This window comes from Rhipicephalus sanguineus, chromosome 1 (genome assembly GCF_013339695.2).
Source record: "Rhipicephalus sanguineus isolate Rsan-2018 chromosome 1, BIME_Rsan_1.4, whole genome shotgun sequence".
NCBI lineage: Eukaryota > Metazoa > Arthropoda > Arachnida > Ixodida > Ixodidae > Rhipicephalus > Rhipicephalus sanguineus.
The window spans coordinates 170,590,365-170,603,162 of NC_051176.1; the positions used below are offsets into that span (position 1 = coordinate 170,590,365).

General features: G+C 43.8%; 1 protein-coding gene across 2 annotated transcripts in view; it reads right to left on the reverse strand.

Annotated features, from left to right (window-relative positions):
• LOC119402170 (calcium-activated potassium channel slowpoke) overlaps nucleotides 1-12,798 on the reverse strand; it is a 189,056-nt gene that overhangs the window by 79,634 nt on the left and 96,624 nt on the right. For both annotated transcript variants that reach the window (XM_049417707.1, XM_049417706.1), the window contains exon 2: nucleotides 5,639-5,700. In XM_049417707.1, coding sequence (XP_049273664.1) covers nucleotides 5,639-5,700 — 62 coding nt within the window. The remainder of the gene's footprint in view (nucleotides 1-5,638; nucleotides 5,701-12,798) is intronic.

The following is a 12,798-nucleotide window of genomic DNA, read 5'->3' on the forward strand; positions in this document are numbered from 1 at the left end:
TTAAACGCTATTTAGCAGCTTCGGCACAGCTATAGATTTCCTCCTAGATTGCGATTGTGTTAGGGAGTGCGCACCTACAACAAGAGCAACGCTTGAAGCCTCGTTTGTGGCCACAGAGACGCTACAGGAGAGCTTGATGTCAGTGCAAAAAGAATGCAAAAGAAGAAATATTTTGGCATAAGGTGAGCGAAGCACTGTATTACATATAGTACCTGACATGAATATCACATTCAGGGATGTTTTATTTCTTTTGGTGATACTGAAAATGGTTTGCAATGTGATGCCTTTCAATGGCCAGATCTGTCTTTTCATCTCAATCTACAAAGATGCGCCGACAAGTGCTTCCAAAGCGGGCATAATCGTCGGCATAGACTGAACAGTCGTGTGGTGTGTTGCAAAAACGTTGCACCGTCGAAACAAGTGGTATCAAACCCAGGTATCTGTATCGTCCTCCGTATGTCAGTTACTACGGCGCTCTATTCAAGTCTAAATGATTTTTTTTTCTTGAAAGAGAAGTTACCCGTGGACTGTATAATGTACAGGGTGTTTTTCTTAAGACGATACAGATGTTTAAGAAACATTCTATGACAGCGGCACACATCAATATGTGGCGGCGGCAAACATAGAAATTTGCGTGACCGTCGCCAAAACGATAATGAATTTCGCGAAAAACTGTTCGATGTAGCATTGGAAACTATTGCGCAAATTTTAATGTCCACCGCTGCTAAGAAGCAATATTATCAAGCAAAAAAAAAAGTCATTTGTATACGCCATGTTTATTAAACAGAGACGGACGTCGTAGAAATAAAGTTAAATAATCAGTAACTTTAAGGACATTGCTATGCTTTAACACTAATAGCAAATACGTGTTGCGCAGGTGGTAGTTAAAGATCTTTGGCAGGGCACAATTTATACAAACAAGGAACGTCAACAAATATATATTTAAAAATTTTTATAAAATTAGTACTTAAATTTCGCAATATGGTTACATTGGAAACGTGAAGACCACCCGAAGAGAACTCAATTCTTTTTATTTATCGAATGCGCTTGTATTTCGAAACATTAATTATAAAATTTGATTCCGTTTTCGTACGCTAATCTATAGGCACGTTGGCGGAAGTAGTGCAGAGGTTGCCGTCTATTCAATTTTCTTAAATACACGTCTTTTTATTTTTTCGCGGGTTCTCCTTAATTTTCATTCAAAGGTTGCGCTCGCAACAGAGACCATTTTCGTACATGTCATAGGTGACTCCACATAGCACGCCATAAGCCAGGCGGAGATCGCAACAGCCGGGTTCCAGTTCTCGGGGCGGGCAAAAACAAGACTGGCCTTTCTTCTACAGTAAGCTATGTCATCGTGTCGCGAGCGAAATGAATGAGAAATTAGCGTAGACAGTGTGTCAAATTTGATCGACGTCTCTGAATGCAGGCAATGCGTAAACAGGCGAAAATGTGACTTTTCTATAGCGTAAAATTAACAATACCGCCAAAACATATTAGGTCTCTTCTCGCGTGTGTGGCTTCGTTTTCGCGTAACACTTTTTGCAGCATTGCTAGAAAAAGCTCGCATATCCTTCAACGAAACGATATCAAGACTGTCATATTCTTGCAGTCGCACAAACTCTACGGCCGGCTTGTCGTACGTAGAAGCGTGACACTTGTCAAATATGATCGTTTGGAAACAGCTATAAGTAGGCGTGTTCGACGTGCGACATTTGCGAATCGAATCAAATAATGACTTTCGAGAAAGGCAATTAAGCCCCCGATATATATATATATATATATATATATATATATATATATATATATATATATATATATATATATATATATATATATATATATATGAATAATAATCTGCTGCACAACGATAACGGCAGTCGCGAAACAAGGGTCATCGAATAGCCAATTTTTAAAATCATATACGAGTCGAAGAGCAGAGACTATTATTGAATTTGTAGTCCGTATATGTCGAGTATTCTGAAGCCGATAACTTAAAAGGTCTATTGCATTGCCACTTAAATAGATATCGAAGTGGCCAACATGAATATCGCTGACATTATCCTCAATGACGCAGAGCTACCTTTGCTGACGTCGTGTAGCGATGAAGTGGAGCACAACGATGTTGCTCGTAAAGAAAAGAGAACTAATCGTACAAAAACAAAATTAAAGAAAGGAAATTTCGAGCTTATTTTCCTGGCTGCTCTCACATGTGCACGTCGCAGTGATCTCAGGAACAGAGCGAAACAATAGCGTGTTTTAGTACTGCGTACGTAGTGTCCGTAACGGCGTCGTGTGCGTAAGAATGCCATGTTTCGCGTAGGGTACGTGCGCTGAACTTCTGCGCATGCGCACTATGCGAAACGCGGTGTTGTTACGTATTCAACGTCGTTACGGAGGCTACGTACGCCGTACTAAAGCTAGCTAATGTATACGACGCCGTGGAGCACGCAGCTTCGACGTACTGAAACGCGTTTGAAAAAAAAAAAAAAAAACTTCTCGTAGTAAATTAGTGAAGGCGCTCTAAAAAGCTCCAAGGTATTTTTCATTGAGTTAGAGTGTTTCAACCTCTAGGACAAGTTAGTTGTGTCCCGCCAGTAGTTTTTTAACGCATAAATTTTTTAATGCGGGCCCTATGTAGCCACCAATGAGCTTTTCCGCTCACACATACCAATGCAAATTCTCGCGCAAATTAAAAATGAAGCCTATATGGACGCGGCAACGATGAATACAGATTGCAACTTAACGCAATTTTTCTGACTAAAAAAGAAATGAACTTACGCATATTTTTTTTCCCCAAAACAAATGCAAATATTATGAATTGCAGAAGGGTTTCTTGAAGGGCCAGTTGGTACATGATGCTGAGGGGAACAGCGCAAAAAACAGCGCTTGTGTCGTGTGTTCAATCTTTCTCCATCCCGTTTTTTGCGCTGTTCCCCTCAGCAAAATATTATGAGCACACTAGATTTGATGTGATACGTTCACTCCCTAGCGCCTTCGTGGTATGAAGTTTGCTCTACATACGATCCGCGATGTCTAGTGAAAACGTAAAAAAGCCACGTTCCATCCCGCTTAGCGAGCGAGTGCTTGTCCGAGCCATTAAGAAACGACCTAGCGTTTTCGCACTCTGGAAGCAAATATTTCGCGCGTTTCGCTGATGCGCTGGAACCTGAGGCAGGGCGCGACGTACTGTCAGCTGGGTCCACGTACAGAGCGAACACTGCGTTTCTTCCAAGCTAGGACTCTTGAACGTTTCGTCGCACAGTTGCCGCTTTCGCGCGTACAAGTAAAAACTGGAAGACATCGCGCAGGCGAGAGAACAGACAGACGCCAGGAGAACGTGAAACGGTCAGCGCAGAGTTTAACGGGGCGGCGTTTTCTGGCAAATTTCCTCGCCTTCGCGCAGTCTTCCTTCGCGGCGCCAAAGCGTTTCGTGGAGCAGTGACGCGTCGGGACCGAGCGGAGAAGGTCAGTGACTGCAAGCAGAGTGTAAACGTAGCACAGCCTCTGCGACGTGCAGGCGAGACCAGTACTTACTGCTTACTGGCTCCAGTTCTACGCAGCATGAGGAAACGAAAAGGCCACAGAGTGATTGATTCACACACTTTCTTCTGTAAATCACACATAGAGAGAACGTGAAACGCTGCAAGCAATGCGCGTTTGTGAAAGCATCCATCGAGTTGGCAAATGATTGGAGCGAAGCTACTGGTAGGTAGTAATCATAGCCAGTATACTGATCGCACCATTTGGCGCACCGTTTCTGCGTGAACCTTCAGTACGAGGAGCTTTTCATGCGGTCTTGCCGAAACGATGGAGAGGTTGCATGCGAGCAGCGGATCGTGTTCTCTCGTTTGCCCGTAGTATTCAAGAAACTCCAGAAGCCGCACGAATGGCTTGTTGCTTTTGTCAGTCGAAATTCAGAAAAATTGCCGCCAAGCTTAGATCAAGTGCGGCGAAACAGTAAGTTTTGCAGAAAGGTTCTAATGCAGTTCAGAGGCTCGAAATTGTTGTTGGCCTTACACGGTTTCTGTGCAGACTAGAAAAACGAGCGCACAAACATCGGCGCTTTCCGTATTGTATGAGCATCTCGACGTTGAGTCGTTTGCTCGGTGTTGTCTGCTCATCTGCTTGCTGGTCGGCTTTTGAAGTGTTGTACAGGACTCTCGAATCCATGAAATCTTTTTTTTTTTTACTTTTTACTTCCTCTAAGACGCTCGAGTAGGCATCATTTTCGTCTGGAGTAAACTTTAAATAAGTACTGCGGAAAGTACGTGGTACAGGACGCTGGACAATGAGAAAAGCCTTGGCGTGAACAGGCAGGCTGACAACCACTGCACAACAGTCGCCTGCAGGTGTTCGTACTTTGCAGGTCATGTTTCAACTCTCCGATTCACATTCACGCCGTCATGTCTTGTAATGAATAAGCAGACCTTAACTGCCACATGACTTCAAATTTAAGCCTCTGCAGGTTAGCCCGTGATTATATTCACGGTCGGTCCTCGTTAAGCTTACATTGTTTTAACGACAAATTCCATAACTGAATTTCTTCTTAAATCCAGGCACAAACGCACGTCGTTTCCCATCGCGTTGCTTAGGCGACCGTCTTATCACGACGACACTGGAGCCTGGCGACATATACGCATTTATAGGAAGATTGCTATGCGCTAAACTAATGCACAATCATCGAATGACGAGAGCTTCATGGAGCTCGCCGTTCATATAGAAAACATACCCAACTCTGCATACAATGTGTTTTACTGGATAATGTCGCTGTGCATGCTAACTTCTTCGTGGCAGTGAAGTTTTGTACCCGCAGTGACTCTTATTGACATCTCGCGAGGCAAACCACATCTATTTCTTTAATTTCGGCTAGCGGTAATTGCGGGTTGCATGGTCATGTTAGTGTTAGAATACAGAGATAGCGTCTTGCGCATAAAGAGGATTATAAGTTACCCATTACTACGTTTGTAAAGCAAACGGTAGGCTTGCGGCAGACGCTATTTGACATGCCATGTGCGCGAAGAAGTTGTTGTTCTTACACAACGCGAGTGAGAAACTGAGATAGACCTGAGAGTTGTAGGATGTGCACTGACAATACAGGACTAAAATGCGAGACTTACTTTCTTTGCTCTTCAGTATGTTACAAAAAAACAATCGGGTTCGTTTTCTATCAAGGAAGCCAGAACCTGATTGTTAATATATTCAACAAAACATGGCCTGAAAATTAGGTAACAAGAGCTGCCATTATCCACATCTCTTCGGCAATGCAACTTTTTTTTTGAGAAACAGATATTTTCATCAAGTGAACACAAATACACAATGCGAAAACAACAAGAACAGTTTACGAAAAAAATGTCAGTCCTCTATAATAGCAGAACAGCAACAGCCGTACACAATATATCGTTAGTAATTTATCCAGAATGACGAGGGGGAAATTAAGTCGGTCACACAGAATACCTTGTGCTTCCTATGCACACAAATAGGCTCTTCATACGACAATAACGGCACGAGTTGCGCCACACTACGCACAGCGCAGCGCAGAGCTTTCTCTGTGCTGCGCTGGTAACAAAAAAAAAAAAAAAAGAACGAAACAACGTCACGGCCTCATTATTATGAGGCGCGTAAGAAGGTCACTCACCTCGAAGCGTCAATGAAGTATATTATGAGAGATGCTATGCTTAACAGGAACACCAGGACTACCTGCAAATAAACAAAAGGGAGTATACGTTAAAGGCTTGCAAAACAACGCGGTCACAGCGGGTATTTGCGTTGACCAACGACCGAGAGCAACAAACTTAAGTAACTAACTGTGTCACCGTTCTATCGCTCTATCGCCAAGAAATTCAACCACTGAAATGACTGGCAGCTTGGCTAGAATTCATTATTATTATTATTATTATTATTATTATTATTATTATTATTATTATTATTATTATTATTAGTAGTAGTAGTAGTAGTAGTAGTAGTAGTAGTAGTAGTAGTAGTAGCAGAAGAAGAAGAAGAAGAAGAAGAAGAAGAAGATATGCATACAGAAATACACAAGGACACCGAGAAAATAGGCAGAGAGCAGGCTGACAACTGCCACCTAGAGGGTCACTACGCCTGCCTACTCTTTCGGGAGGACGGAAGAGATAGAGGAAAGGAAGATATGATGATGGGAAGTTGGGAATATAGGAAAGAGGATAGGAAAGTAAAGAAAAAAGGAATGGCGAAGACTTGGACAAAAATAAGTAAAAATACGAAAAAAAAAAGTCTCTGAAAGGGTGGCCAGATCTGTTTGGTTCATAAAAGTAAGCAGAGCTCGATGGGCCTGATCGCGTCCTGAAGCACACCCTCTCAGAAAAAGGTAATCGTCAATGGTCGCGCACTTAAATCCAAGGAACTTATTCACCTTTTCGTTTGGTTTCACGATTGCGGTAGCAGCAGCACATGCTTCACCCCAAGAAACTTCCGGTCACTTCAATTATCACTCCAATGCTGAAGCAGAAAGCGTGTTTTTTAAGTTGTGCCGGAGTAAGGAAATGCTATTTTTCCACTTTCGGGTAATAGGAAGGCGCTTAAAGTTAAGGACTAACTCTTATAATGCTGTGTGTGCAGCTTAGAGGAATGTTGATTTAAAATATTTGGCCTGACACAGGGAGAAAAGTGTTGAAAATGTGCGGGCTACTCGCTAAGGCTTTTGTTCAATACAGGCTAAGGCTTTTGTTCACAAATACAGGCTCCGCTGGTGCATGAAACCGGAAGCCGTCCAGTATCTGTGTTTGTAAAGAGCGAAAGGGTCTATATTCCTTAATCAGCCATTCCCACTGCGTAACGAATGCGGGACAGTCTAGTATAAGATGTTCGAGTGTTTCGGAGGAGCCACGAGATGCACACAACGGACTGTCCACACGTCCTTGACTTTATAACCGTTCGCGCACCAACATAGGGCCAACATTGAGCTTATGTAAGAGCGCTCTGGAACGACGACGCAAGCCACGGGGAGGGAACGATCCGTTTGCAACACGTTGGTCTGGGTGCTGCTTCAGGAGGTGTCGGTGTATAAGCGGACGAGCGTTGTCCATCATACAAGAAATTGCCGGGCAGACACACTCATCGTGGTTACAACTTGAAGCGAGACGATCAGCCTCTTCATTTCCAGCAATGGTCACGTACGAAGGTATATCCACCGGGCAGCGAGGGACACCCCACGAGAGAGAATTTCGTCGGTGGATTCTGTGAAACTGCATGGAATTGGGCTGTCGGTACCTTTTCGTCAAGGGCAACATCAATCGCTGCTAGTCCAGCAGTCACTGCTGAGGAGGTATTCTAAACACCCGTCTGATGTGAGTTGAAGGGAAAGAGAGAGCTGCAGAAGCGCCTAGGCCGTCTCTGCATGCGTGCAGATGCGTCCGTAAGTACTTTAATCTCCAAATTCTTCAAATAAGTGTGATTGGGTCAATTGCAATAGTGCCGAAGCAGGTTGGGCACACCTCTTGCGTATTTCTGTAATTGAAAGATAAACGGGGCAGATACATTTGCAGCGCTCTTTGGATGTTGTCAAAGAAGTGGTTTCGTTAGAATTACCAGTAATGCCAATAAACAATGCCACAGTTTGCCCCATGCGAGAGAGCGGGCGCCGAATCAGCTGTTTAACGAGTTCTTTGCCATCTGGTGCTCGGTGCATACTCTCGATATGATGTAACGCTCTCTGGTCAGCTCGCACCCTTAAGGGCAACTGGTGTGCTTCAGGGAGTAGCGGCATCCATGCAGTCTTGTTTAAAACAGTCATTTCCATGTGGGTTTCAATATCAAGCTCAGTATAGTGAGATTATGAACTTATGCCGGTAATTGTCGCGTTGATTAGCGTACACGAGAAAGCTCTTCAATAGCCGTCTATCTCTGTCTTCACATCGGCTTGTCAAGGAGGCCGCCACATCAGTCACTTGCCGACGCAATTATTTTTGACAGCAAACGCAGCAGCTAACCTTTGCTCGAGAAAACGCTGACTTAAGCAGAAGGAAATACTTTTTCAAAACTGATTTATCAATCGTATTTGGCACAATTTTTGTCTCCGCTGATGGATTGTGCGAATTAAATAGCATTGGTCGATCGACAAGACACGTGTGTGCGTGCTTGTGTGTGTATGTGCGTGAGAGAGAGAGAGAACACACACACGCACACACTAAAGCTTTTCAGTTGTAAATATTATTTTGTATTTTATCTCGTAAACGTGCATAACCGAAATCTCTAAAAAATCTCAGACCACTTATGTCGCCAAGGCAACGCATAGCGTATGCAAATTATTAGTCGGCACAAATTAACGAGGAGAGCGCATCGACTTACCTATCGACCTCAAAATGCTGGTTACGGACATCCTCGCAAAAAAAAAAATTTTCGTCGGTAGAATTTCACGAATCGCAACTTAATTTTGAAGGGGCGAGTTGCGACCATGCTGTATGAACATACGCACTCAACTCAGCACAGTGCAGTTTTCCCTGAAGGTACCGCTAGGCCTATTTCCAAATGATTCACTAGCAAAGACCAAGTTGCGGCATCTACCACCGGATATTTGTTCTCCTGACCTGACTGAATAAAAAGCGAACACCGGCTTTGTAGACATTGCCGCTAAACCTCGCTATACGTTTTGTAGTCTCACACTTTCTGTCCCGTTCACGGTCCTACTGCGGCGTGAGCACAGCGCGGAAATACATGGCACAGGCACAAGCTAATTTTAGCTGATGCGAATGCACCGACAGCTGCGCCTTTTCTGTGACTGCACCAAACTACAGCGTGTAAAGGCAGCTGCTGCGCGTGGCGCTTGGTATACCAAACTTGGAAACTCGAATTCCAGAGATGGCCGCAAGCAGGGCGCAAAGTTCCCCGCAGGCTGCTGTGTCGCATATTTCGTGCAGAGGAAAACTTTCGGCGCCCCTTATTTTGGCAGCTGAGAGAGGTCAAGATTGCGACTGTACAAAAGAATACCTGTCGGGCCTCATGGTCTTATACTGATTAAGGAAAAAAGTTCAGGCGGTGGTACGATGAGAAGGCTATTCTAATAGCTAAAAACTCAATATTTCTTCTTTGACCCACGCTAAAGGGTGTCAGAATTACTGCCTTTTACAAATCGAGTTCAACCGACCTACTTCTTTTTTTCTCTTCAGCGTTTCTTCCATGCAGGTAGGCCAACCATTTCTACTTGACCATTCTGCTTTTCTTCTCCCTTTCAATCCCTACAATACTAGATGAGATTTGGAACTTTACTCACTGCAGCAGTCCGCAGCTCGCTGTTTTTCATAAATAGCAAATGATAGCTTTTTCGGATATTTACAAGAATGTTATGAGTTCGCGGGGCAAAGCGCTGTACACAAAATTTCCAAGGTGTCTAAATATCCTAACGAGCTAACTAGACTGCCTCTTAAATCTTCGCTTTGATTATGCATGTGCATTCATGCTCTGAAGAGGAGTCCCGAGTTTGCGGAGAATTCACTCATTTGTACCTCATAATCGATTTGTGATTTTAATATACAATGCTTCGTGACATGATAAAAGGGCAAATTGTCATCCGCGTAAGTGTCGGACGAAGCAACGAAGGAATTCCATTAGGAGTTCTTCCGAAGGAAAACTTCCCAGTTGAAAAAATTCTACTTGGCCCGGTGACAAAACTCGTAACCCGTGCCTTTCCAAGGTGCCCTCCAGTATACCGACCGAGCTTATCATGAAAAGGCTATATAAGATTGCAGAGTGAGCCCAAATCAGGACGACTCGAAGCATCGTTTGGTTCTGAAATTCTCGTTTTAGCATTGTGGGATCAGTGTGACTGATTCCTCATTACCTCATCCTCATTTCCTCTATCTATTCCCTCCTCCCGAAAGAGTATGCAGTCGTTGTGCCCCTCCAGGTGGCAGTTGTCAGCCTGCTCTGTCCCTGTTTCCTCTGTTTCCTTGTATGTTTGGGTATAAATATCATATTATAATCATAATAGTTGCAGGGAAGCGCTGTCCTACCATTACTGGAGTCAAGGAACAGCTTCGAGTCGAAATACACGTCAGCCTTAGTGTCAGCACGTGGTGAGCACGCGGAAATGAAATCGCACTTTGAAAATTGCGATTTTATAACTTTGAACCATTGTAATCAAAACAAAATCATCGACCTCGCCATCTATAGCCGTTGCACTCAGGTGTGGGCAGCGATTTCTTTCTTCACAAGTAGTCTCTGTGCTCCAATTACGATCATGCAGCTGTAATGCGTCTGGGAATATCCGGGTGTGTTTCGAGACGCAGTGTTATCCCGTTCTGAAAGATTGCTTGCGACACGGTGCTGCCACCCAGACATTCAAATTCATTCTATAACTTTTTGTCCTCAATTTTTTTTCTCTTCTTTTCGGCCTCAAGACACCCGCAAAATTGGACGATTTCCACAGGCTCCCATCTACATAGCAAGAACTGCGGAGGCCCTTATTTATTTACGAAGCAATCGCGCTGAGTGTTTCATGTACGGCCAGATAAGTGGAAGCTTGTTCCTATGCCATTTGCTGATTTGTTGCCCGTTATATCGATTATTCGCGAGAAACGACGCTCTCTCCCTGAAATTGCGTTTTTTTCTTAGGTTGTGGCTGCTAGAAGCGCTGGTTGATAATTCGTTGCCTTCATATAAATTGAAATCGTAAAAGCTTTTTAAATAGGCCTTCCCTTCTGCTCGAGTGCTTAGATCTCTCATAATTGCGCGCCTACTTTCTTACCCTTTACTTCTTTTTTCTAGCCAATTCTTCAGTGTAGAGGAGCAGCCGTCTGCATTTTCTCGTCTCTTTCTTCTGTCCGGCAAGATGCGCACCACCGCGAACACTTCTCAATGTTTAGTGAGAACAAGGCCTGTCAGCCGTGACAGCGAACGAGAAGGCGCACTTGCGTCAACGAAGTCTTGCGCACGAGAAGCCTTTGTCAACCTGGGGTCGAATGAACAAAGGTTCTCCTTCGTAAAAACAGCTTCTCGGTCGCTAATAGAATGTCCACTCTGACAACTGGTTTCTAGTGTAAGGACTCCTATTGTGACATGTTCCAGCTACTAAAATATAGTTTCACACGCTTCAGAAATACTTGAGCTGTCACCTGTATCGCACTATTCCTCCACATACCTTTCGAAGAAGTTGAGATTGACCTTTTGTTGCCTAACACAGGCGACGATTTCCTTTCCACGTTCTACGTGTTATCAAGTACTGACGGCATTAGACGCTACAGCATAATTTATTCATACTACTAAAAGAAATGCTTCCTATGCATTAGTTAAATTCATAAGAGAGCTTTATGGGCAGTTGACTACCTTCATACAATAATTTATACAGGCGTCGAAAATTTCGGCTTCTTTTTTGCATACTTCCCCTGACCTAGTGCACAGTTTCTCTTGGCGACTAACCGATGTACCTTCATTTTTTTTTCAACAGAAGTGTTGGTTTTCATTACCCTCAATTTTATTCGATATCAGACTCCTCTACCGACAAGATTCCTTGGTTTAGGCGCCTCACATTACCAGAAAAGAACAGATAGAATCACATTCAAAGGTATGGTATAAGGTTGTGGCTTCAGGGAGCTCACTTGACCTTAATCGGTGACGTGCTCGAGGACGAAGCACTGATGAGTGGCCATTTCGCCTTGCTGCTCACGACACGCCTGAAGATGTATGACTGAAGTGTTCACCATTAGTAGAGTAGTTTAATACTTTCGCTTGCAGCATAGCTCCAGTGGGCTACCTAGTTTCCTTGATGCTTCTTGCAAAGACGACGCCACGTACCATTATGGTCCACTGCAACAAAAACTGGAGATATCAATGACCGTACGAAAAAAAAAGGTGATAAATAATAGGCTGTTCGAATAGTCACACGTTCGAACACTTTATAGAGTATAATCTGTGCTCATACTTACTACTGTACGACTTGAATTTCACGCTTCCTTTCTTTACTGTCCTTGAATATCTAATTTAACGCCGAATATTTCCTGTCTACATAAAAATAAATACCTATGTTGAAAAAAGTAAAAAAAAGGACACAAGAAGCTGTGATTTATGTGCTTCGATAATACACCATATATATAATAACGCTATATACAAGTGAGTTGTCCTCGGCACTTTGCGAATGAGGCAAAAGCCAAAAGCCACTGTCATTTGTGTCATTGCGACAACGACAACGAAAGAAGAAATGGACGTCGCAAGATTGTATGTATTCCGTTAGTGACTAAAATGCAGTGATCTCCACCGCGAGTACAAAACTGAGAACAAAGCGAAATAGCTCAAGAGGGAGCCCGAAAAAAAACAAATGTGGGAAGTTTGCATGAGGTTGCGCAAAGCTTGGCACAGCGGGGCTGGTTGATCCTCGGCTCGCCGTGCTGCAGCACGGGAATCACAACGCCGGCGGCGATTGGATCCAGCGCGCTTGGTTGAAGAAGCGGCAGCCCAGAGACAGCGATGGGTGGATCCGGAATACGCGCAAAGCTTGTCACTCTGAATGTGTTGAAAACGCTGTCCCTGAGCCACGGTGTAAGAAACTGGCGGTTGCTATGGCAACGGCGCAGCAGGGGTTTTTTGTTAACGGACGTCTTACTGCCAGCTTTAACAGCTAGCTTCGCTGTAAAAAAAAAAAAGATTTCTTGTTTTTCTGCGCGAGATTAAGAATAGAGTACTCCATCTCTAGAAAAAAAGCTACCGTTTTTTGGAGCACATATTATTGTGTCTTGAACAGAGATTCCGGGTTGATAGGTGCCTGGAGTTGTAACTGCACCAGATGCATTCTCGAATAAGCGCCAGTAATGATTCAGAGTCTGAATGTCC